Source organism: Mchenga conophoros, linkage group LG16 (assembly GCF_057382185.1).
Source record: "Mchenga conophoros isolate Kocher_MC1m ecotype Shallow Benthic linkage group LG16, M_conophoros_male_GT1.1, whole genome shotgun sequence".
Taxonomy (NCBI): domain Eukaryota; kingdom Metazoa; phylum Chordata; class Actinopteri; order Cichliformes; family Cichlidae; genus Mchenga; species Mchenga conophoros.
Genome location: NC_140541.1, coordinates 15,624,842 through 15,649,812, shown reverse-complemented (window position 1 = coordinate 15,649,812; position 24,971 = coordinate 15,624,842). Strand labels below are relative to the sequence as shown.

Below are 24,971 nucleotides of genomic sequence, written 5' to 3'. Positions count from 1 at the left end.
TTGAAAAAAAAAAGTTGTATTTTATTTTAGGGTAGGGTGGGAGGCAGTTATTGTTTGTTAGTATTAATGAAAAAAAGTAATAAAAAAAAAGTGAGAAAGTGAGAAGGTTCATCTTCCGAGTCTTTATTTGCAGTAAATGGGAGGTGAACAGTCTCCGCCCCCTCCCCCTCTTCCTGAGTATGGGATTACCTGGAGCTGTAGTCGCCACGGTGACAGCCAACCTAATTGGCAAATGTAGGTTTCAACCAAATCACACACACACACACACACACACACACACACACACACACACACCCAACCACCTACCCACACTCAGCAGCTAGCTTAGCAACGCGGAGCTAATCTTCTCTAAGCACATTAAGCTTTATGAGGGCTGAGCACAAAAGCTGCTTACACACACACACACACACACACACACACACACACACACACACACACACCATCAGAAAAAGACTGATGAGAATTTGATAATTTGATAGCTGTTTCTGTACTTGTAGCAGCTGTTCTATCATTGGAATGAAAAGTTATTTTAACTTTAACAACAAAGTGAACAGTTAATGTTTGGTATTTGATCATCTTACCTGTGTGTGTGTGTGTGTGTGTGTGTGTGTGTGTGTGTGTGTGTGTGTGTGTGTGTGTGTGTGTGTGTGCATGAGGTGTGTGAGATCAGTCATGGTCAGTGTGTTTCAGTGTCCGCCTTTGACAGTAAACTGCTATTTGATTATCCAGTTCACCTCAGTTCAGCAGCAGGATGATGTCACAATTTAAACATGGTAACTTTCATGTCAACGCACTTACCATTAAACAGTCAACTATTTCCAACTGTAAGATTCCACTATCACCTGTCCTCTTGAGGAATAGGGACCAGCTGATCGTCAGCTGGCTTTCTTTTAACCTGGACCTGAGATCATTTATCTTGCCTTCAAGTGCATATTTTAGACTCATCCAGTTTAAAAGCTACAGACAGTTTCATCGATCTCACAGTGCTGACAGCGGATTGCTTTAAGCTTAACAAACAGAAACCTCTACACACGATACAGCAGATCATCTGATCATCTTCAAGTGCGTTGACTACTTTCAGCACAATTAAAGGTGGCTCCACCTGTCTGTAATCAGTCACACATTGGTTCAGAAAGCAACATATTATGATACTGAACATCTATGGATGAATAATAACAAAACTACATTTAAACTGTAAATTATTTTTACAATAATTTCTTACTCTGGATTTTTTAATGGAAAAATCCTGATGAATCCCAACCAAGCAATGATTTTGAAAGCAAAAAAGATATAGATGACTAACCCATCATATTCATCCAGTTTGCATTCCTTTATCACTGAGAGAGCATGACCCTTCCTCTCTGTTACTGGAGAGAGAAAGACAGGTAAAGACAGAGAGAGGGGGAAAAAATAAGTAAGCAGATGGAGAGACATTGAGATGGACAGAGATAAAGTGTTCGTGCATGTGTGGTCAGATGAAGTGTGTGTTTGATGACTGCCAAAAAAAAAAAGTGGGACAGCGGATATCACACCATCTGCTGAGAGGGGGAGAGTAGAAGCAAACAGGAGGAATCAAGAAAAAAGGAGGAGAAAAAGGAAACATGGGAAAAGTGATGAGACAAGAAGATAGGAAATGAGAAGGAAAGAGGACACAAGGATATGAGGCAGGAGAGGAAAACAGAAAGGTGAAAAGAGGACAGGTGGAAAGAAAACAAGAAAACAGCAGAGAGGAGAAGGACTGGAAATGAGACAAGAGCAAATGATTGGAAACAGGAGGAGACAGGAAAGGAGAGGAAAAAAGATGGAGAAGATGAGGGGAGGAGTGCAGAGGAGGCTGTCTCCCTCTGTCACAACAGATGGGCTAAGCTCCGCCCCCTATATCAGGTTACCTAGCGACCAGAAGCTGCCATTAACGCTGACCTTTGGACTCCCTCCACACACACGCGCGCACACAGATTTCAGTATCATGTCTGGTGTCAGTAAAGATCTAGTTGTTAAAACCCTGCCTCACATAGTTTTATATTTAAAAAATAAACACACAAAAATACGTACATTTATTTATATTTTTATAATTATAATTTTTCAGTGTTTCTACTGAGCAGAAAAATAAACACTTGGATGGACTAACCTGTGATGTCAGTTCGGATGTCAGCCATCTTGAATAGAGGAGCCACGTGGTCTCTGTAGATGTGAACGGCCTCCTTCTTGTGGCTGCTAGGGTTGATGAAGACCTTCAGATTTGTAGGACGGTTGCTGAACCCTGAAAACATGCACACATGCACACACACACATTTAGCAGGTGCATCATAGGTTGGATTTTGAAAGAAAATGAAACCCTGCAATGGTTGGTTAGCTACACTAGTGATGGGCTATGAGCCAGTTATTGTTCAACAGACTGAAAGATAGTTAGGTCCATACATCTTAGCACAGTAATACCACAACAGTGAATTTTAAACAAAACAATGTAGATGTGAAGTAGACACAGCTTTAATTCAAAAGCGCTCCATTAACACTTCAGTAATTACAGTGATTTTCATGCAGAGTCCCCCCATTTTCAGAGGATCAAAAATGACTCCATGCATTACTAAGAGATTTTGCCCAGATGTGCAAACCAGTTGGTGGCAAACTGGTTCACAGTCATGAGTTTTTGATCCTTTGAGTCTCCTTTATTGAGACTCAGTTGCACTTCATGTTTATTAGCATTTAACAAATATCTGAGTAGTGACACCTGCTTTTCAGGAGTGGCTGTGTGATAACGTTACCGGCAGCATGTGAAGCAACCATTGCAGTGGGACACACTGGCGGCTTTACACTGCTACTAGCATAGCTCCTTGGCTGTAGGTAATATTTCCAACTACACCACATGCCACTGTGTGTTTTGGTCCACAATATAGTGCCCTTAAAAGTCAAAAATGAAAGAAAAAAAATGTGTTCATGTGCCACTTTTAGTGAACAAAAAAGATAAAATAGAAAAATTACTGCTGCTGATTACATAAAGTTCTGGATTATAAAATGTCTATGAACTATCTTTCATCATAGCCAGCTGAGCGTTCCACTTCACGTTCCTCTGCAGCTGTGTTCTGATAGATGAAGCAGTTTTGTATGTTTATTTATGTGTACTCAAGAAGTTAAATAACTTTTCATTTTGGACAATAAGATTTGGAAGACTGCAAATATTTTTCTAAAAATACTAAAATTTTAATATGAGCTCTTAATGCGTTAATTAAAACAACAATCAACTTACCAAGTGATGACAAACAGCCCAACAGCTAACTGTCCTTACTTGAACGCTGATCACAACACACTTTGTTATCGTGGCTGACATTAAGTATCTGAACAAACTGAAGAACATCTTCACTTAAAATTCTGCATGGATCATGGAACTGACTTCCACATGCCCTAAATTTAAAGTATTAACCCAGAGATATATATATAAATAAACAGATAACACGTGTCTGTACACCTGCTTCAGTATATGTGGAGGTGGCCTGTTTGATACATCAGAATATTGTTTACATCTACAACACTGGTTGATGGGTGTGTGTGTGTTGTTTTATAATATCGACACACTACACACATACACAGACCCCCTGTATGACGCATCATTAGGCAGATTTAGAGACCGCATTATGAATCCCTCTGGACCATCTCAGATCAATACACACACACCAGCTCCATTATCCCTCTCATTACTATAATCTGCTCCCAAAAGGCCGTGACCTCGCCCTGTTAATGACCCCCACACACATATACACAATGTGCACCTCCTGCCATCACTCCACCCCACGGCTCTGACCAGGTTCTCCGGAGCTCCTGTGAGGAGCTACCCGACACCTCCACATCTCTCTAGTGGTCCCCCATCAAATACCAGAATCTCCACCCTGTCGTTGTCCCACAAATCTCAGGCCTATTTCCATTCTAAGCAACACATCTGTGCTGCAGCACTAAGCAAACAAGCCTGAATAAACCTACATTTCTTTTTGGTTTTATGTGGAAATTGCAATCAATTAAAAAAGGCCTCAAAAGACACCTTATCTCTTACTGATCTTATAATTATAAGAAAGGACCTTGTGATGATAACAGAGGGTCTCATTACTATCATCAGGAGCAAAGTTGTATTGCTTAGTTTTCAATATTTATTCATGTGTGCTGTAATTGATTCTCCTTCAGTTTAACGAGCATGGATTATTCTGCTCTTTAACTGCTAATAACAAGAGAAATGGAAACCAAACAAACCTTTATTTTGAAATCTGGAAGTATTCTTTGGTGGGATTGGCAGTACTTTTAAAGTGGCTTATGAAACTGCCGATCAGGTCAGTATTTAGTTCAGTAAGTTCAATACCAGGAAACCCTAAACTAGGATTGTTGCAGTATCCTCTGTCCCACACTTGTGAAATCTCTTTTGACCAGTGTTTCTTAAACTGTTTTGACCACGCAAAGGCGTGGTCAAAACAAGGATCTGTACATTTGAAAATGAGTGGGTTTTCCAGAGTGTTGAAAAAGAAAGACTTAACACTTAGACCAGTTACACTTCTTTTAGAGTACACTTCTTTTATAAGCAACTTGCTTATAAAAGCTAATAATGTGTTAAAAATGACAGAAATCACTCACACTGTTGATGCATGGTCAATGGTCAATGGTAACTTTATTGTCCCTGATGGGAAATTGATTCGCAGTATGTCAAAACAAAACAAACAACAAACATACAACCAACACATCACGTACACTCATTAAAAAAATTCTATAATATAATATAAGCCTGATAAAACACCTAGATTTTCCATCGAAAAAAGATGCATAAACAGATGCTTTCTGTCATAAAGGAACCATCTTCACAACAAATGTAAGAAGACGACAGACTCACAGATATAAAGAGGTCAAGTATCCATCAGATCATCTCCGAGCCTTGACCAGTGACAGGTTGCTATGGCGCTGCTGAAATGTTACCATGGTAAACAATCCCCGTAGTGGAGTAGTTTACCATGGAGTAGTGTTGAGTTTCTGACTGAGCACTTAAGACTGGACTGCTGCATGTTGTTTACAAACAGACTCCATTTTATTATAGCTTTCAAACATCATTTTTCCTGTCTGTGTATGTTCTCAGTCATCCAGGTCATCGCAAACCCAAGGAAATCCAAATCTTTCGATCCTTAGATCATTTTTAATTAGTTCACAGCTTCATTACCTACACAAGTTTTCTGCGAAGCATTTAACATGCAGTCATTAGATCAGTCTCAGTCTGTATCAGTTTCTCTAGTGTGAAAATGTGCTACTTTACACTTTTTTTAAAAAATCACTGCAAGTTGAAACATTTTACAATTAAGGGGGTTTTAATTATAAATGATAGTCACAGTGGACAGTGCGGGCTGACAGAGGTTATAGGAAAAGGGAGGAAGGGTATCAATATCAAACTATTAGTGACATGGTGCTCAGAGCATTTGCACCCATGGAGTATGCAGCTCAAACGCTCACATATCTGGTTGTCCACCACGATGACATGCTTCACTAGTTCAAGATTTTGGATTTGAGGAGGAACAATCTAGAAAACACCTTTCTAAAAGAGTGTAAGGAAAGCCACCTCAGATGGTAACACTCATCCTCCTGGGAGTCCCTGGAGCTCTTATATATAAATAAAAGGCGATGGAAAATACAGTGCATGGGTAGCAGGTTCCTGAATTTAATAAAACACAACTATACTCCATTTCTAAAGGTAAAACCTTGCATTTTGATGTTGTCCTTTTGACCATATGACAACTTACAGTACCACTGGACTAACAACACCCATTTTACTCTGATACTGTGACCCCGAGGTTTCTGTAAGCAAGCAGCAACCGCAAGACAAAAGATCTGGGAGGGGTCGCTGTGGCACCTGGTGACCTATGAACGCTCACTTCAGTTGTCCTGCAATTTCCACCGACCTGTCAGTCTGTTGTGGTGTTAAACAACTGCAGTCAGTCGATCCTGCAGACTGACTGTGAGTATGGAATTGGAGTCTATACAGCAGCAGTTCTCGCCTTTTGTCACTGACTACCATTCACTTTCTGAACAGCATTCTGCAGCTGCTTCACACAGCAAACAACAAAAAATGAGGTTCCAGAAACAGGAAGTGTCTGCGCTGTGCACACCATTGTGCAGATGACTGTTCAGACCCGAAGGTTAAGAAGTGGTGCCGGCGTCGGCTGCGGCGGGACTGCCCGCTCGGTGACGCCATGATTCGCACAACAATACGCTTTTCACACTGACCTCTGGCTGGAAAATAGGCTTAATGTCCGCACAGCGGCAGAGCTACTGACTGTGTTTACCTTTCACACACACACACACAGGCACACAGACTCCTCTGCTGCGGTGTGTAAAGTCACAAAAGCCGTCACAGCTTGATGTGCAGTGTGACCACTTGAGCTGACACACGACCTGCGGGCCATTCATGTCTGTGAGTGTGAGTGCGAGCCCATAAGACAAAGACTTGAAGAAGTTGTGACTTTGCTGCAGGGCCTCATGGGTAATCTGGTTTGATAGACAGACAGATGGACAGACAGACAGGTGACCAGCGATAACATGTCAGACTGATGCCATGGTGATAAAAGGACAGTAATGTGTGTGTGACCTCTGACCTCTTCATTTATGGATAGCTTGTAATGTCTCTGTTGCAGTTGGCGTGGTTGGACAAATAGAGAAGAACTGAAATGTAAAATGTGTCCATGTGAGTTAAATCCACACAACAAGCACTTCAACATTTCTATTGTGTGTTAACTGTCAGCCACGCACCGCCCACTACAGTGCACCTGGGAAATCAGCGTCTGGGAACGTCCGACTGCAGCAACATCCAGAGCTTTAGCAGCAGGTGGTTGGGCAATGAAGAGGTTATTCTTCTGAAAACTTTATGCTCTATAGAAAAAATATACTGATGTCTAAAGAAACTAAACAACTGTGACATCTTCTGCACTTTATTTGATACTTGAGACTGAGTCAGAGACATAAGATTGTTTTTTGGGGGGGGTTTCCTAGCATGGTGAAGAAGAACTGAACTCAAGGCTCGGACGTCAAACACATTGCACACCATTGGTTGAACTTGAACACCAACAACAGCCCAGCCCCTAAACAAGACCACGCTAAAGCTATTGCAGCTGCAGATTCAGAAATATTGCTGAAAATCTGAAACTAGAAAAAAGTCATGTCTCCATGCTTTCAGCCTTGCAGTGTGTGTTGTCTAAAGCTCCAAGCCTCAGAGATATTTCTTATGCACTAAATATGAAGTGGTTGTATACACACGTGTTCATGCAGACAGTAACTAATCTCTCCTGCAGACAACATGATTTAACTGCTGACAGCACTTTACTGAGTACTGCTAAATGTGTGTGTGTGTGTGTGTGTGTGTAATCCTTTGTTCCTGTGGATTAGCAGATTAGTTCTCTGGTCTGATGTAACTGTGACTCACCTCATTAAACTGAGTGATGAACAGATAGAAAACAATGAAATTTTAATCTGAGCAGCTAGCACTGCATCATCATGCAAATCATCTGCAGACGTACAAAACACAAAGGTGTGCGTTTTAAATCCTTGTATATCTTGGGCAGCTGCAGTGCTGACTGACCACGTTGGCTTAGAAAAATATCAGCACAGATTTCAGCTCAGTTTTGTTCCAAATAACATAAGGTTTTGAAATGTTATACATTAAAGCCCCTGAACTATAATAATGGCAGGGTGTCAGCACATCTAAGCAGAACAACCAGTAAAATAAACTGCAACCTTTCCACAGACTGTAGAAAAAACTGCTTTATCAATCTAAACAGTTTATGGTCCAGACTAACTTGCAAGCCAAAGTTTTAATGCAATCACTTGCAGTAAACCACATGTTTAATTACTATGTTTAGTATTTTAGTTAAGTGTGTTAGCATGCTAACATTTGTTAATTAGCAAAACAGATTGTATATAAAAGCTTTTGTAGCTTTTGGACTTGACAATTGTAGGCAACACACAAGTGTTTTAACCCTGGATCCCCCCCAAGCAAGGGACAAATCCTGTGGTTGCAGAAACACTTTAAGTTATACAGAAGTTTCTGGGGGGGGGAAAAGCTCTGTTTCCATGATCTGAAACCTCTGTGAACACTGATGATTTTACGAGCTAGTTTCAAGTCTTATTCAATAAAACATTGATTTTGTAAATTATGATCCCCATTATTATCAGAAAGGAGCATGAAGCACGGTTATCTCACTTGGTAATGACTTGTGATTAACATGACAAGAATCCTCCACTGTTTGGTTTCAAAGTCAGACACCCAACAAAGGCAACGTCTGGTTTTAAAAAGCTAAGATCTTAGCTTGAAGCTAAGCTTGAAGTGTTACAATGGGACTTCACTGAATGAGCACTCAACACAAACAACAGCTGAGGCTGATGGGGATGACCGTTTTTTAGATATTATAACAAATTAAAATTCTGGCCTAATGAAAAATGTATTATAATTCAATCTTCCAACAATGCAAACATTTCCAACACTTTACTACTTGATTTTTCTTTTTCAGCTTTTCCAAACAGAACATTCTTGTTAATGAAAGTGAACATCAAAAACAAGACTTTATGACTCCAAAATCAACTATTTGCTATGGTAGCATGTCATCAGCAAAAATACCAAATAATCAGAGCCCAGAATACAGTCCAGCATCAGAATTTTGTTATGCTACAAAAAGTGTTGCCTTTTATTTACAGTTGTGGGTGTGGCAATTTTTAGGATACCTTACTGACAACATTTGCACAAAAACATGTAGTAATACAGATGTTGTATGTCTAATAAGAATCCATGTATTTATTCGTTCATTTAACAGCTGTATTAGCTATGACGTAAATAAAAATATGAGTTTAAATTTGTAATGTGTGAATTTAATGACAAACTCCATTTAAATAAGTCTCCATTCATCAAACCATCTAATGGACAGATGCTAAGCGTGCTACTTATAACAGTATTACTCAGCAGTGTGTGTGTACAGTTTAATCATCTTAGAGTATGACACTCACTGAAGCACTGACTCACGTTTCTCCTGTTTCAGCTCTTATGTAACACAAACTGCCAGTCACATTTGCAGTGAGTCCGTCACAGTTGGATGTTCAATGTGGGCCCAAGGAACCTCCACACTGGGTCTCATCCATTAGCTTGGTCAAATTTACATTCCACTGTTTTTTCCATAGCAATTTCACAGCATCTGGGTGTTACTTTCAACATTTTAACAGGATAACAACAGAAACCATGAACCCCAAATGGTTAATGGCTGACCAGCTCCACCATCTAAGACAAAGATGCTGAATACTGACAAAAATACTTTAAACTCCTGGTTTGCTTTTGTGTGCTTGCTGCTTGAACTGCATGACAGTCTGAATGTCTGTGTTACCTGTGAGCAGCTCCTTCAGGGTGTTGTACCAGGTGTGTGTGTGTTCTGAGGAGGCATTGTGGAGGTGCAGCGTGTCCTCCTCCAGCCTTCTCCCTTTCCTCCTACACCAGAAGAGAGCCACACCAAGCACGGGTCCCCCTGACTCCTGGCCCGCAGCTCGCCTCCGCTTCACCTTCACTGCAAATATGTCTTGGAGCAGCACCTCACCTGACTGTGGGACACCAGTCTCACCTGCAGAGAAAAAAGTAGTTAACAAACAGCACTTGAACACAGCACACTGTTTAATGAACAAGGTACATGATGGACATCTGAGAGGTTTGGGTACGTTTTGAAAGGGACCAGGCTGTATGTCTGTGAAGGTTCTCAGTCATCCAGGCTAACAGTTTCCCTCTGCTTCCAGTCTCTGTGCTAAGCTAAGCTAAAAACATCCTTGACCAGTGTGAACAGATGAAATGCTGAGATTTACCCAAAATGTCAAAATGCCATTTTTTCTTTTTATAAACATTAAGACTAAAGTCTTATTAAATAAAACATTCAAATCCACTGCGAAAAAGTAAGTGTATAAAAGGATACTACCATTAACAACAAACTCTGTGATTAGTTTGTCTGATTGATGTTTTACTGTATGTTTAAATTCTTTTGAATAGTCAATCAAATATGAACGCTGCACATTGCTGCTGTCAGCAGAATGTAAAGTACAGCATCAACAAGTACAATCGTGAAAGAATTCTGAAACCTGATTGGCCAGCATCATATTAATCTTCTAATCCTCCGAGGATAATATTAGCATAGCTCAGACAGTCCATTCAGAGTTACATCACATTTTACTCAGACACAAAGAAAATACTTTGTGTCTGAGTGAGCTTGTGCGTGGCTCATTTGCAGATGACAGTAGTGCAAGTACTTTGGAGTTTTTTTGTGCTTTTTTTGTTGTTGTTTTTTCACAAGGAGCTTTTGACTTAAATGTAAATACCTTTTACAGTATGTAAACTTCTAAACAAACTTATGGAAACTTTTGCTTTCACACCAAATTAAACTGGTTGGTTTCAGTTTAAAAAATGTGAGAATTTGCCAATTTCCCTGGATTCTGATTTATCAGATAAGAGATGAGGATATAAGGAACACCTTTTTCATGATCGATTCAGCCCTCCTTTTATACTTAGTGTTAAAAGAAGATGTGATCACCTTCATCCTATGATAAAATATTTCTATCCTGATGTAAGTGGTCACTTCCAGGACTACTAGCCTACGTCTATGCATACTCAAACAACAAACATGGAAACTGTGACACATTGTGTGTTCTAGTACCTCTCTATCAGAAAAGTCTGTTGGATCAGACAACACGAGCCAGCATTCGCTCCTTACATGCATCAGTGAGCCTTGGCCGGCAATGACCCTGTCGCTGTTTCACCACTGTTCCTTCCTTTTGTGTGAACAAAATCCTCACTTGCTACCCAATATATTCCATCCACAATGAAGAGATATTCAGTGTCATTCACTTCACCTGTCAGTGATCATAGTATTAGGACTGATCATGTATACACCTGCGTTAAACACCACCACCATCATCAAAACAGCAAATGGGGAATTATCTTTTAAAGGATTGTGTTCCCTCACTTCAGCAGACGTCCAGAGATGAGATACAGTGTCACAGTGCAGTAAAGCTGCTCTGGCAACACCTCACTAAAACATCTTTCTTCTTCCACAAAAGTAGAACTCAAGCACATCCAGAAGGTTTTTTTTGGAACTTATAGCAGGAATTTTAATAACTTCTCAACAACTGCACACTTGTTGATGAGAATTTATTGTCTATACTGATATTTAATTCAAAATAACAAACTTTTTAAATGAAATAAGAACAATCGACATGTCCAAAACAAAATCCAATATTTACAGTACCAATTTTGTCAGTTACTAAGGCTAGTTTTCTTAAAATTAAGCATCATTTAAATTTTCAAAAGTCGTCACATCAGAGAAAATTTATAGACATTTTATCAGCCTGAATTATAAAAGTTTACTTGAAGACCTTTGTAATAATTCACAGAGAGAGTCTGTGCTTACAAACAGACAGACAAACACAACCAATTACATACTCCCTCCCTTTGGGGGGAGAATAATGAAAATGGCCATATTAGATGTGTAGCTTTAGAGACAAACGCATGGCACAGCTGGTAGATGTACATAAACAAAAACAAACTCCACTTTAATCACCAGAAACATTCAGATCTACAGAGATATTTTCAAAAAAAGAATATTTTAATCCTCCCAGATTTAAAACCTATAATGGTGCACTTAAACAGTATTCATTTAATACTGTTATAATCTAACAATCGCAAAACAGGGGCCTCTTGGCATCTCATTTAATTTGAACTCAAACAGGTTAAGGAACATGAAGGAAAATGTGCAGCCCCATAACAAACCCAGAGTAGGAAAATCAATTCTGTGCTCAAAGAGACAAAAAGAGATATTAACTTGATGCAAAGCACCTTTACAGTACAGTGTAAACAGCTCATAAAGCTTATAAATGATAGCTGATTAACCCCCTTCTCTATGAAATACCTCCTGCTGTTATCAAACACCAAATATGCCCACGCCACCCTCCCCTGTTCCCCAGAGAGACCAGCATCCATATGTCAGGGTCATTGTGTGTAACAACAGTCTATCTGGTTGTTGTTTCTCAGTCTTCATTCATTGTGTCCAATTAATATTATTTGCGTTTAAAGTATTTGTCTTCTGAGTCAAACGAGAGGTTAAAGGTGAGGAATCAAAACCATTTTTATCATTTATGCATTTTAAATTTGAGAAAAAACACAAGTGGATTTTGAAAGCAGAAAAGTAAGTCAAGGCAAATTACTTTATTATCGTAAATTATTTCAAAGGGGCTTTAACATATTAGCAAGCACCCTCTATCCTCGGTTTCCTTCACATCTAAGAAAGACAGACATTTAATAAATTTAAAAAAAAATAGCAACATAACATATAACTTTAAAATACATACAGAAGTAACCACTCATTTCTTTAGATTTTACTTCCACAGAGTCAGTAATTTTTAAAGTGGTCTTGAGCAACAGGCTTTCTGAAGGTCTTTCAAAGTTTTTCTTTGGACATTGGCTGCTTTTTCACTCATTTTCAGTCGAGTTCTTGTCTACAACCATCTGTAAAACACAGTGGAGGCTCTGTCATGATTTGTGTCAGTCAATAGTGTTGGAGATTGTGTCTCAATTGATTAATTATCAACACAGAAAAGTACCATCAGATTTTGTTCCACCATGCAATATGACCTGGAAGGCATGTGATTGGAAACGGTTAAATTTTTCAGCATGACAATGATCCCAAACATACTGCCGACGCAGTAAAAGCATACCTGGATAGAAAAACATACAGCAGAACACTGTCAGGGGTAGGAAGATGATTTTCCATCTAACCCGATAAAGATGACTCTGATCTGAGCTGACAGGACCTACAGAGTCACTGTGAACACGCACGCACACGTTGGTTCGTTCCCAGATGGAGATGAGATTCCCATCAGGTCCTCACATCCTGCTGTGCTAACACACACACACACACACACACACACACACACACACACACATACACGCACACACACACAGTCGCAGATATATTTATATAAAAATTATGTGCCATTAGTCATGTAATTATTCCTTTTACTTTTAATTTTAATAACCATTTATCCACTCACTTCCCAGAGGATTCTATCATTTGATTCTTAAAATAATTTTAAATGGGGAAAAATGAATTGTTAGCACCTGTGCGTGGCCCAAACACACACATACAAACACTCTCAGTGGCAGTTCAGTCTCATGGTGACCAGGCCATGTGGTAACTGTGGGGAGTTATGGATCGGAGTCATGCTTCCATCACTTCAGAGAACATTACACTGACTTACATTCATTTCCTGGAGTCCTACAATATACATTACTCCACCATCGAATTTGATAATCCTAAACAGCTACAATCTTCTTTCTTCTGGTCAACTGACATTTCAGTATCATGGGAAGAGTTAAAGTGTTTTTCCAGTCAAATTACAACAAATTTTAAACAAGTTTTCCACCAATTTTAAGAAGTGGAAATTAATGTGCATTTTTACCACTGTTTTTGCCACATTTTTACTACTGTTGGGTGTACTGGGATAAGCAGGGAGTTACTTTGATTGCTCAGTCAGGAGTAATTTGACCTTTGCAAAAAAAAAAGTGAGTAGAATGAGGCGACGTGATTAAAAGATTGCATTTGTTTCTGGAAGTGTCTACAAAATCAGATTGCAATACTCTACACGTCTCGTGTTAACTTCTAACGTTTTTGTCTCCCCTTTGGTAAATTGTGCTTCATGATTTCAAAAAGTTTGTTTTCACTGACACGTTTTGATTCAACTTTTCTAATTCTAACAACAGCTTATCAAGCTTAAACGTGCTGCTGTTGTTCAGCCGCTGGTTTCCTCTTTCTGGTGCAAAGTGGGCCAAAAACAAACAAGAGAGACGGGACTTGCGACAGAAAAGCCGATCAGCTGATCATTGATCAGTTTCATGATTGAAGTAGCAGCAGGAGAGGGAGGGGGAGAGAAGAGGCAGCCTCTCCATATATCGGTTGTTAAGCTTAACGCAGGAATGCTTTACAAACATTCGGAGATGAACTTACACGCTTGCTTTACTTCTCTCTGTGATAACTTTCTCTGAGATGAAATGCCGGGTTGGTAGCGAGGCTCCAAATGCTCAATCAGACCACCGACAGGTCTCGCACGCCACAGCCGCTCTATCACGTGATGCATACTGCTCTGACGTACTGAGGTTATGAGCTGAGTTACCCCATGTCGCAAGTTTTGTGAGGTGCTTTCGTGATACTTAATGGATCGGATTACATTTTTTATTTCTCTCCGATATCCGATCCAGTAATTTAGGTCAGTATCAGAGCGATACCGATACGTGATATCAGATCGGTCCATCCCTAATATTATCTGGATAATATTCAAATTAGTTTTTAGTTTTTCATTATTTTTGTTATTTGCTGGACAGACTCTAAATTCTACCAATACACAAATTACATCTGACATCAGGTCAAACACAGGTCATCCCATTATTGGGCCACATTCACAAACAGTGGGAACACATAAATCTGTGCTTAAACTGTGTGTATCATCATATCACTGTACAGATTTATTTAAAACCAGATACTGTTCTTTTCCTGCAAACAAATGGAGACCTAGATAATATAATAATTGGTAAAATTAATAATTATGATGTCATAAAAGGCTATTATTTACAGTTTTCCTATACAAAGACAGAAAAAGTTCAAAGAAGAGTTAAATCAACAATAATAAAGTATAAGTAATATTGACTGAACGTACTACGCTTATCACTGTAAAGACAAAACAAAACAATAGCGATCCTCCCTCTGTTTAAAATAAAAACCACATCCATCATTTGGACACTATTGTTTCAGTTTCTTCATGTGAATATTTTTTTGTTTTTCTTGCTTTAGAAGCACAGGATTGACTCCAGCGAATACTTCACTGCTTACGACATGAAACACAACTTGAGGTAAACATGTTTCTAATATTACAAAAAATGGGTGTTTGACAGTATAATGATTCCCAACAGTGCATTGATTTCTTGTGCGCTAACTGCATTTTGGGCTTTAAATTCTTCAGCACAGCTGCAAGTTCCTGCTTTGACACAACACAACTGTCTGATCGCTCAGATCTCACCTCCCTGACACACGGAGAGACAGACAGGATGGATTTATGTGTAGAAACAAACAATAACAGCTGATCCATTTATATAGAAATATCTAATCAACACACACACAGCATGCTGACAGGCTGACTATGTGTGTGTGTGTGTGTGTGTGTGTGTGTGTGTGTGTGTGTGTGTGTGTGTGTGTGTGTGTGTGTGTGTGTGTGTTAATCTCCTCACACTGAGAGACTCTAATAACCCCCCACGGGCTGAACCAACTGCTCTCTACTACTGCCAACACACACACACACACACAGTGCTGGCTTAATGACATTAGCTTGGATGAAATACAGCAAAACAGATTGGCTTCAACAACACACACACATTTAAATTACACCTTCATCCTGCTTCACTAACCAGTTCTGTTTGAACGGTTTTCAACCAGAAATCTCACAGCAAAATGATACCACCATATTACACAAGAATAAAGCAGAGTTGTTTAAGCTTTAAAGCCATCACAGGGCTGGCTTTTGGTTTTGCATACTGGAGATGTAGCTGAGATATGGAGCGCTGATGCCTGGATGTATAGATGGTAGATATGAGGACAGGTGAAGATGGGGGGGGGGGGGGGGGTAAAGAGGCAAGAGATCTTCTACTAAGTCAAGTGTTGAGGTGCATTTAATTTATTTAGCTATGCAAGCTGAAGGTTAAAGACAGCATGATTACTAGAGTGGGTAGCGTGCATACCCCAGAGTCAAAAATGCCCTCAGTAAATGAGTCCTTCATTCGACTCTGAGCCTGTGAGCTTGCTGCATTTCATTCCACTGCTCCCTTTCCTAGATTTCCTCTTTTCTGCTACTGCTACTGTCTAAAAAAGGTAAAATTCACTCAAAACCTCAAGAATTTATGAACAAGAAGGACAACAAATCCAATCACTCTAGCCAGAGTCAAATGTGAATTAACAAGTGATGTGTAAAGCCCAGTGAAAGTCATTTGAAGACACAGAACTCCTAAAGACAAACTACATTCACAATAAATAAATAAATAAAACCCCATTTCATCATTAAAGGTGAGATAAAGATGGTTAATCAGCTCTACAATTAAGCAAACAGGACGATGACGCTACCTCGTATAGGTGTGAATATCAATTCTTGCCCTATTAGTCTGATACACTTCATCTCATAATCAATCATAATCTTCTAATTATGGCTGTCAATTCCTAATAGCTAAAGTGCTATAGTTAATTTACTTAAATGTAAATAAATACAAGCTAAAAATGTCTCCTGTTACAGGGCATGATGTATAATTATGATCTTTTATCTTCATTATACCATATATTAGATAACGTCTCCAGTTTCTCATTGGGAAATGCAGTGTCCTTCCATTTATTGTTTTTTTTATTATTATCTCTTTTATTGGGACAGCTGTTGAACATAACACGTAATTTGCCTTTTTACATTTTCTTTGCTGTCACATTTTAACTTATAATAGAAAAATGAAGAAGACGGAAAAAGAAGAGAAAAGAAAAGAAGAAAAAAACAAAAACAAACAAAAACACCCCCCCCCCCAAAAAAAACAAAACAACAAAAAAAAAAACAAAAAACAAAAAACAAACAAACAAACAAAAAAAAACTAGGGTTAGGAGGCAGCAGGGCAGGTAGGTTTACGTAGAACTCAGGGTTGTAACATCATACACAAAATCACACCTCATATGCTTAACATAGTCTGTCCATTTAGACCATATTCCGTAGAATGTATCCCTCTGAAGTTTAAGAGAAAATGACACTTTTTCCATCGTATAGATCTCTTGTACAGAATGTATCCAGTCTTCTATCGTTGGTGGTTCAGGCTTAAGCCATCTTCTCGTAAGAGGCTTTTTACTTGCGGCCAGAAGGATATACAGGAGTCTTCTGTCGTTGGAATTCAGTTTATCCACTGGTGCATTGCACAAAAACGTGGTCTCAAAAGTTGAAGGAAAAACAAATGAAAAAACATTTTGTAAATGATCATGGATTAGAGACCAATACTGGCGAATATCTTTACAGTCCCAAAAGATGTGGAAACGGTTGGCTCCATCTCCCCCACATCTCCAACATTTATCACCAATTCCTTGATATCTTTGTTGAGCAGGGGTAATGAAAAATCTCATAATGCTTTTCCAGCAAAATTCACGCCAAACATTAGACCCAGTGGTAGCCCACTGTATCTTGCATGCGTGAGCCCAACACTTCTCTGTAATTGTCAAATTACCCTCCTTTTCCCACTTCGCTTTAATATACAGAGTTCTGTCGTTTTTACATCACCGGATGCTGTTATATAATTTAGAAATAATTTTACTTTGCACTTCAGATTTGGTTAGTAATAAGAATGTTTCTACAAATTGTAATTCGTTTAGGTTCACTTTTAAGTTTTGATTAAAATAATTTCTGATCTGTAGATATGTAAAAAAATCATCAGATCCCAAGTCATGTTTACTCCTTAAAGATTCAAAGCTTTGAAATGCAGAATCAGAACAAAGAGCCTACTACAACTATTGGGCCGCAAAAAGATCACAGGAAACAGAATTAAACAGAATAAAATGTAAACATTTAAAAAAAAACTTTTTTGGTCTTTTTTTCATTTGTTTTCTCACCCACATGTAAGCTAAAACATAAACGGCTCAAACAGGGGTTAGATACACAAAAAACACATCTGATGATTTTACACAGGCTTGTCCAGACAGCAGATTTCAGTCTGGCAAACTGTATTGGATTTATCAGTGTCCTGATAAGATGTAGTCATACTCCACAGTCAACTACAAGAGCCAATTTCACACTGAAAAAAAAAAACGAAATTCTGAAAAGATAAAGCTTTAGTCTGTTAGCATGACATGTTACTTTTTCCTCCAAAAAAAAAAAAAAAACGCACACTGCAGCATTAGGGAGCGTACCCGGGGTGGGGGTGTGGGGTTAATTGTGTCACAATGGAACTGTGTGTGCGTGTGTGTGCGTGTGTGTGATGTCAAGTTTTAGGTGGTCTCAACACAAGATAACTTCTCCATTACAACACCAGCTGCTTCTAGATACAGAAAGAAAAACACCCACAGTCTGTCTGTCTGACACCACCACCACGTCTACTCAACACCATGACAACCCATCACCATGGACACTGACCTGTGGGGTTCTCCGGGATGATAGGCGTCCAGGTCAGTTTGGTTCGGGTGAGCAGGACGTCGTGACTCTTCTTGCCCAGTTTGAAGATCCCGTGCAGCACAACGCACTCACTGACACTGACACACAATAAACACACACAGTTTACTTTGTCCAATAGGAAGTCATAGATATCAATCATGTCAATAAATATATATAACAAATGTTTATAATTGGCAAAGTGAAGAACAAGTTGAGTCATCATTTTACGGCTTAGTCTGTTAGGCTTTAAAATGTCAGAAAATAAATGGAAATTAGTGAAAATGGTGAATACAAGAGTTTACGATAGCCCAGGTAAAGGTTTCTATGGCCAATAACTCAAAATGAGGTTGTCCAAAAAAGAAAAGAAAAAAAAAGTCGATTCCCAGACTATAATTGATACCAAAAATTACTATTGGATTAGACACTTTTGCAACACTATTGATACAAACATTGTCATCTTTGGCTCCTCCAGCTGACACACAACTTCATCCAACTGTCCATCCATCCATCACACAGCCTGTCCCCTAGCTGAAGTTCACAACACTGAACAACACTTTGGGGACTTTAAAGGTCAGTAAGGCTCCCGTTTCAACAAAATTTAGGTACCGAACAGTTATCGTAAACGTTAACCTGGCACACACACACACATCACTGTTAGCTAGTTTCATCAGCAGTTACCTGATAGCCACAAACCCAACCTTAGGGGGTCTCAAGCAAGTGCACTCCAAACACGATGTCACGCCAAAAGATGATTACTAACGTCTGACAATTTGTATATGTTTTCTATGTCTAATAACCTTCTTTATATATCGGTAAATAGGTTGTGTAAACAGGATTTATGAAGAGGTTATATATAACACTATAGTGATTATTGCAGATGTATCTCTGTATGTCTGACTGTACGTTCCCTTTCTCCTCTTAGACAAGTAACAAAACTTGATGAAACTTTGCATACACATTGCCTCAGGCACCATGAGTGACAAAATCTGTCTTGCGTTTACAAATGTTTTATATAAATCCCACAATTTTAGATATTTGTACATTTCACTGTTCAACTGAGCACTGAATGTAATGTCAGAGTAGAATGGTGTGTCACAATATAATATATCATACTATAATGATCGTGGCATATGTAAGTATGCTTGTATGCTTCCTGTCTCCTGCATGTAGCACGGGGGTTTACTAGTTAAATTTTTTTTTTTTAAATACCTGTTTTGCACTTTGCCAAAAAACTGGCTGCAGCTTTTGCTTGAAACAGAAATGTTCTTTCTGGACTCAAAATGATTTTATATCATTCAAGACAGAAATATTTGATAAATTATAACAAGTCTTCAACAAGTCTTTTACAGCAGTTACAGAAAATAATTTTTTGGCAAAAACTGGCAACTGCTTGCTAGCAGATGATCACTTTTTGGCATGACATTGGTCCCAAGCCTGAATAGTCGGGAGAGCTGTGTCAGGACCAAATCAAACATGCGGACCTATCTGCTGTGGCAACCTCTGTAAAATGAGAGAGCAGCCGAAGGTACTTTTATCCGATAGCCACATTATCCATTATTAGCTAGCTGCTACCACTATTATCATTAAGGTAGCAGCTAGCCGCTGTGGCTAATCGCAAAATGGTAACATTAATGTAGGAGCAGAAATGATCAGTCTTGACCATTTATAACTTTATAAAAGATGGTCTTATTCTAACAGGATAATATTTGTGTCTAAAAACTGTTATGTTAGTCATAAAGTTTGAAGCTGAGAAAAGTATACATTGAGTTAGAAACAGTGGCAACCTATCTTACTAACAATTTCTTCAACAACCAAAACATGGAGCCAAATCACTAAAAACCCATACTAAAAATATATATACATAACAGTACAGTGGTGTTTATATTTTTTTGCACTACAAGTACTGTTGTCACCGATATTATTGTTTGTATTTTTCTAACCTTTATTTTTAAAAATGCATCTAAATGTTTTGTCTTTTTGTCTTGAAATTCAAGTATTGGGACAACTTTAGTATGAACACAGAGATATTAAGTATATAGACACAGACCTAAAATTCTCATATTTGACACAGAAAAATGTTTTTTTGGGGGCGGGGTTCCAAAAAGAATTACTACTGCTACAGATCTCTGAGCATGTTTCTGCTCAGATGTCTTGCTGTCCTTACAGGAACTAAACATCTGCAATCCCAAATTCTGTTCATTTGAACTGCATGACAGCCAAGCAATCCTCCCTATGATACACCTTTTTCAATAATCTTGGATAGAGTTTACTTGTATGTATTACATTTGTCACGTAGAACCAGTCGCAAAGTATGAAGTATAAACCATACTTCATACTGGACTTTTACCTGACGACACAACTTCCAGGGAATAAACTGCACGATGTATGAACAGAGTGTGAAAAGCTACTAGTGTCACTGCACTTTCTTTTTTTTTTTCTTAGATGTGTCACCTCTAATATAAAACATGTTTATGTTTAGTAAACATAACAGCACACTTCATATCATTTTACTCTATAAGTGTTTGTCACATATCTGTATTTTTATTGTTTATAATAAAGTTTTATGTGATCTGCCCCAGGAATACAGATGTGAATTAGCAGTTTTACTATAATCTGGCATGTTTAGATTTTTGTCCCTGTTAAATAAAAGAAAGAAAGACAGAAAAAAGTCTATTTCAATGCAATATTAATTCTGTAACTTTATTGTTAATGCGTTCTAGATCCTTCCCCGGGAAATTGTGAATTGTACATCATTTTTGTAAATTCTGATGAATGCTCATCAACCTTTTCATCAACCTTATTTGTACCTTTTCATCATTATTTATTCTTTATTTCTACAAATGACAACACAAACATCAGGCAAGGTTCAGAATATAATGGAAGATAATGCAGTGTGACTCTCAGGCATTCTGCTCTGCTTTAAAATAGCTTTTCTAATTTAATAACCCGCTGAGTGTATATACAGACAGGAGCTACTCTTTAGTCTTTCTTTGTGTTTGCTAATTCTATGTTATCTGTTTGAGGAAGTAACCTGATTAAATATGCAAACAAGGGGACTGATTATCAGACTTTCTCTGAAAAGTGCTCTAATATCAAACTTCCTCTCTAGCTCCTCTTTGAATCCTTAAGCTAAATTGATTCAATAATGAATAAAAACTAAGAAAAAACAAGTCTGTGGTGAAAACCAAAGATATGCACCAAGTACCAAGACGTTTTGAAAACAAGAATTAGTTTGGTATGAAGTTGTGAGCCAAACAATTATTATTTATGTCGACATACTTCATCTCCCTTTATGAAACATAGTGGGAGTGTACCAATTGCTGTCCATCAATCATAGCTTGCTAGCAGGATTAAAATGTGTCACTTGCATGCAATTTCGCTTTTCTTCATAGAAATTTATTTTCATTTATTTTATTGAGCATAAACAGTTTAGAGTCTGTTCATAACCACAGTGCACAGCCATGTGCTTTGCAAGGTCAATTAGTCCATTTTAAATTGTTTTTTATGTTTAATATGTATCATTTGGGTTGCGGGAAATAGTACCTCAATAACATGTCTAAACCGGAAGAGTAACAGTTGCACGTTGGCACAATCGTTTATTTATTTATTGACTTTGTAAGGATTTAACTGCTGTGCTTTTACTTTGAAAAGCTTCCTGAAGAGACGGGTTTTGACTACGAGTAGTCGGTTCTTTCTCTCCTCTGCTATGTCACTTTATTGTATGAACCGAGACACGTGTGGGTCCAAAACGGGTTCTGTGTATAACGCGACCCTGGAGGAAACCCACAAGAACCACTCACCTCTGCACCTCCTGCTCAAACTCCACCTGCTCCTCTCCTTCCCGCTGCTCCTTCTTCTTTTTCCTACTCCGCTTCGTTTTCTTCTTCTTCTTCGTACTCTCTCGCTGTTCTCTCTGCGGCAGCTCCTCGGGCTCCGACATATCTACTGTTTATTTACGCACGAGCAAATAAACAAAAAACAAACAAACAATAACAACAAAAACTCTACCGTTATGAGTTTGATACCCTCTGATAAACACGCAGTAAGCTGATCACGGTGTATTTCCGGGTCTTGTCGCTATGGCAACAGGCAGCGGCTTTAGTTTAGCGGACTGGCACAGTTCGAGCACGCGGCAGATTCACTGGTGTGTAATCAACAAGCGCGCGCGCGCACCTGTGTGAGCTTCAAAACTCAGGTTTGTTTATTGCTGCATTTTAGTGTGAATGTGATTGGCAGTCCAAATTTTTTAATTATATTTATAGGAGTCACTGGAGACCAAAATATAATTAACATTGCAGGCTAAACAGCAGAACAATTATTTAAAAAAGGTAGACCTTACCTTTCGAGTTTGGTATTTTATGTTTCCATGTTGTTTTATTTTTCGATTTTTATTTTTCACTGTTTTTAAAACTGGGAATCAGTAAGCTAGCACTGTCGCAGGCTAGCTAGACTGATTGCAATTCGAATGTACTACATGACAGTTAAGGAGGATTTAAACTTTTATTTTATGTAAAGTTAGCATTTTAATCTATTGTGTTTTCACATCTATAGGTGTTTAATCTGTTCCAAAACAGGTGATACATCTGGCCAATAAGCCAACTAAACATTCTCATGTGTTTGTAGTTACAGACTTGGAGTTCACTTGGAGAAAACACAGACATTCTAGCACCTCTAAAACTCACTAATTAATATGTATATTAGCATATCTTGCTAATTTAATCTATACACAAACATAGATTTGCAGCTAATTTCTGACCACAATATGGTATGATAATATAACTTTCATGTATAATGGAACCAGTGGAAGTGATTCGTCTCTTAATAGATGCTTTCACTCTGTCATCTTCTCCAGTAACTAAAGACACAAATAAAAGCTGCGTTTAGATCCTCCCTCATACTAAGAGACAAATAGTATATTTAGCAAAAGCCAGTTAACAGCAAACAGAACATAAAGCATCAATACTTTTGAAATGACTGGCTGCATTTTGATCCATCCATCCATCCAATTAATTATAGTCAAGGCATGAGTCCCCCTATATGCTATAATAGACGGCCAATCAAAGAGGAAAGTGACTCTGGTATAAACACCATATTATGAGCCACAACACAAACGTGTGTGTGTGTTGCTGACAGATGGCTGAGTTAAAGCTGCATTAATCAGTGTTATGATCAGCCAACAGACTGAAACTCAAAACCACTATCACAAAGACTTGTGCTAATACTGTTAATTAATAATACTGATAATACAGCTGCTGCTGCTGCTAAAGCGAAAGCTACCTTCTGAGTGTAATAACGCATTTGTAGTTTCACTGTGAGCAACTTACACAAGCAGCCGTCATTGAGGTTTTTTCCAGAGCTCCACATTTGCCTTCACAATGTCCCTTTACTGGAAGCATGATTATTTTGAAGTGAGGTTTTCAGAGCTTCCAGATATTTAGGATCCGTACCAATAATTACAGCTTCCACTGTTTGACTGTTGAAAAGAGCCTTTGCCACATGTTTTTACCCTTTCTCTGATTTTCTACCTGCTTTTACATCGTCCTGTCTAATGAAAGTAAAAAAAAAAAACCAAACATATTTTTTACTTATATAATCTTTTCTTTGTGGTTTAAATTCTGTAGTTCTGACCAGGATTTATTCATGCTTTAGTTGAAGTTTCTCTCATTATTATTCCATTTATTCCACCAACAGGAAGGCTAAATGGTGGGATATGGCCACCATATTGTCCCTGTTGACTTACACACACACACACACACCAATACTCAGCAGGACAGCAGTGTGTGGAGGGGGGCTCTCATGCATAAACAAGATCATTTTCATAAATTAAAATCTTGCTTGCAGAACGAACATCTGTGCCCTTCACACACACACATGCACACACACACACACACAAACACACACACAGAGAGAGAGAGACTGTAATCTGAGTTTTGTCCTTTATTTGGCATGATAATGTCATTAGCATGATTTCCTCTTGAAGGAGATATGAATTTCTCCCTTGTGTGTTTAGTGTTGTGCAAGGAGCCTAAACACAGCGGTCAATGCAAAATTTGTGATGTTATTATGACATCAGATCTTGTGGGAATTTTTCAAGAATACTCGCATAGCTGCGAGCAGCCAATTTCTTCCTCTTCAGGCTAAGCACTCATTACATTGCATTGAAAAAACACCTAACCTCAGTTTAAACCCCTTAAACAGCAACCTTATAAGAACTCAGATTTCGGGATGTTGATTTGGTTTCCAAAATTTAACCTTCAGTGTTTTTGTCTAGACCAAGGATGTCAAACTCTTTAAAAATGTGGGCCACTTCACATCAAAGTTGGTTAAACCAGTGAAACTACAGTAAACGTATAACCTTACAGAGAAGGTTCTGGTTAGTCATTGCTCAGACAGTCCTGTAATTCCAAATTTTTAAATATAAAGTTTTCAGTAATTTACAGAAGCCTTGTACTTTGATGTAGTATAGATACAATGGGGGATGGAAGTATTTGTCAATAGGAAAATGTGTATAACTTGTGAAAATACTGTTAAAAGTCCCAAATCTATGCACTTCTACACATTTTATAAACCTGTCCAGTGGCCTGGGTTGTAGTCTTTTGCCTGATCTTATGTTTGGCACCCCTGGTCTAGACTTTCTGAAACTGAAGGGTGTTTCCAACAGAAAAGACTAAGAAAACAAAAGATTATTCACATTAATTAGGCTGAATAAATTCTTAAAAATACATCAATATATA

The 24,971-nt window shown here is 38.4% G+C and overlaps 1 protein-coding gene across 2 annotated transcripts in view; it reads right to left on the bottom strand.

Moving 5' to 3' along the window:
* cerkl (CERK like autophagy regulator) overlaps positions 1–22,337 on the bottom strand; it is a 40,962-nt gene extending 18,625 nt beyond the window's left edge. Inside the window, exons 1-5 of one of the 2 annotated variants that reach the window (XM_085248511.1) lie at positions 22,038–22,337; positions 18,220–18,335; positions 9,381–9,611; positions 2,129–2,260; positions 1,304–1,367 (exon numbers count right to left, since the gene is read on the bottom strand). In XM_085248511.1, the coding sequence (XP_085104637.1) occupies positions 1,304–1,367; positions 2,129–2,260; positions 9,381–9,611; positions 18,220–18,335; positions 22,038–22,177 (683 nt within the window). In that variant the 5' untranslated portion in view covers positions 22,178–22,337. The remainder of the gene's footprint in view (positions 1–1,303; positions 1,368–2,128; positions 2,261–9,380; positions 9,612–18,219; positions 18,336–22,037) is intronic. The other variant, XM_085248510.1, reaches the window with a different exon arrangement.
* Between the last annotated feature and the right edge of the window lie 2,634 nt (positions 22,338–24,971).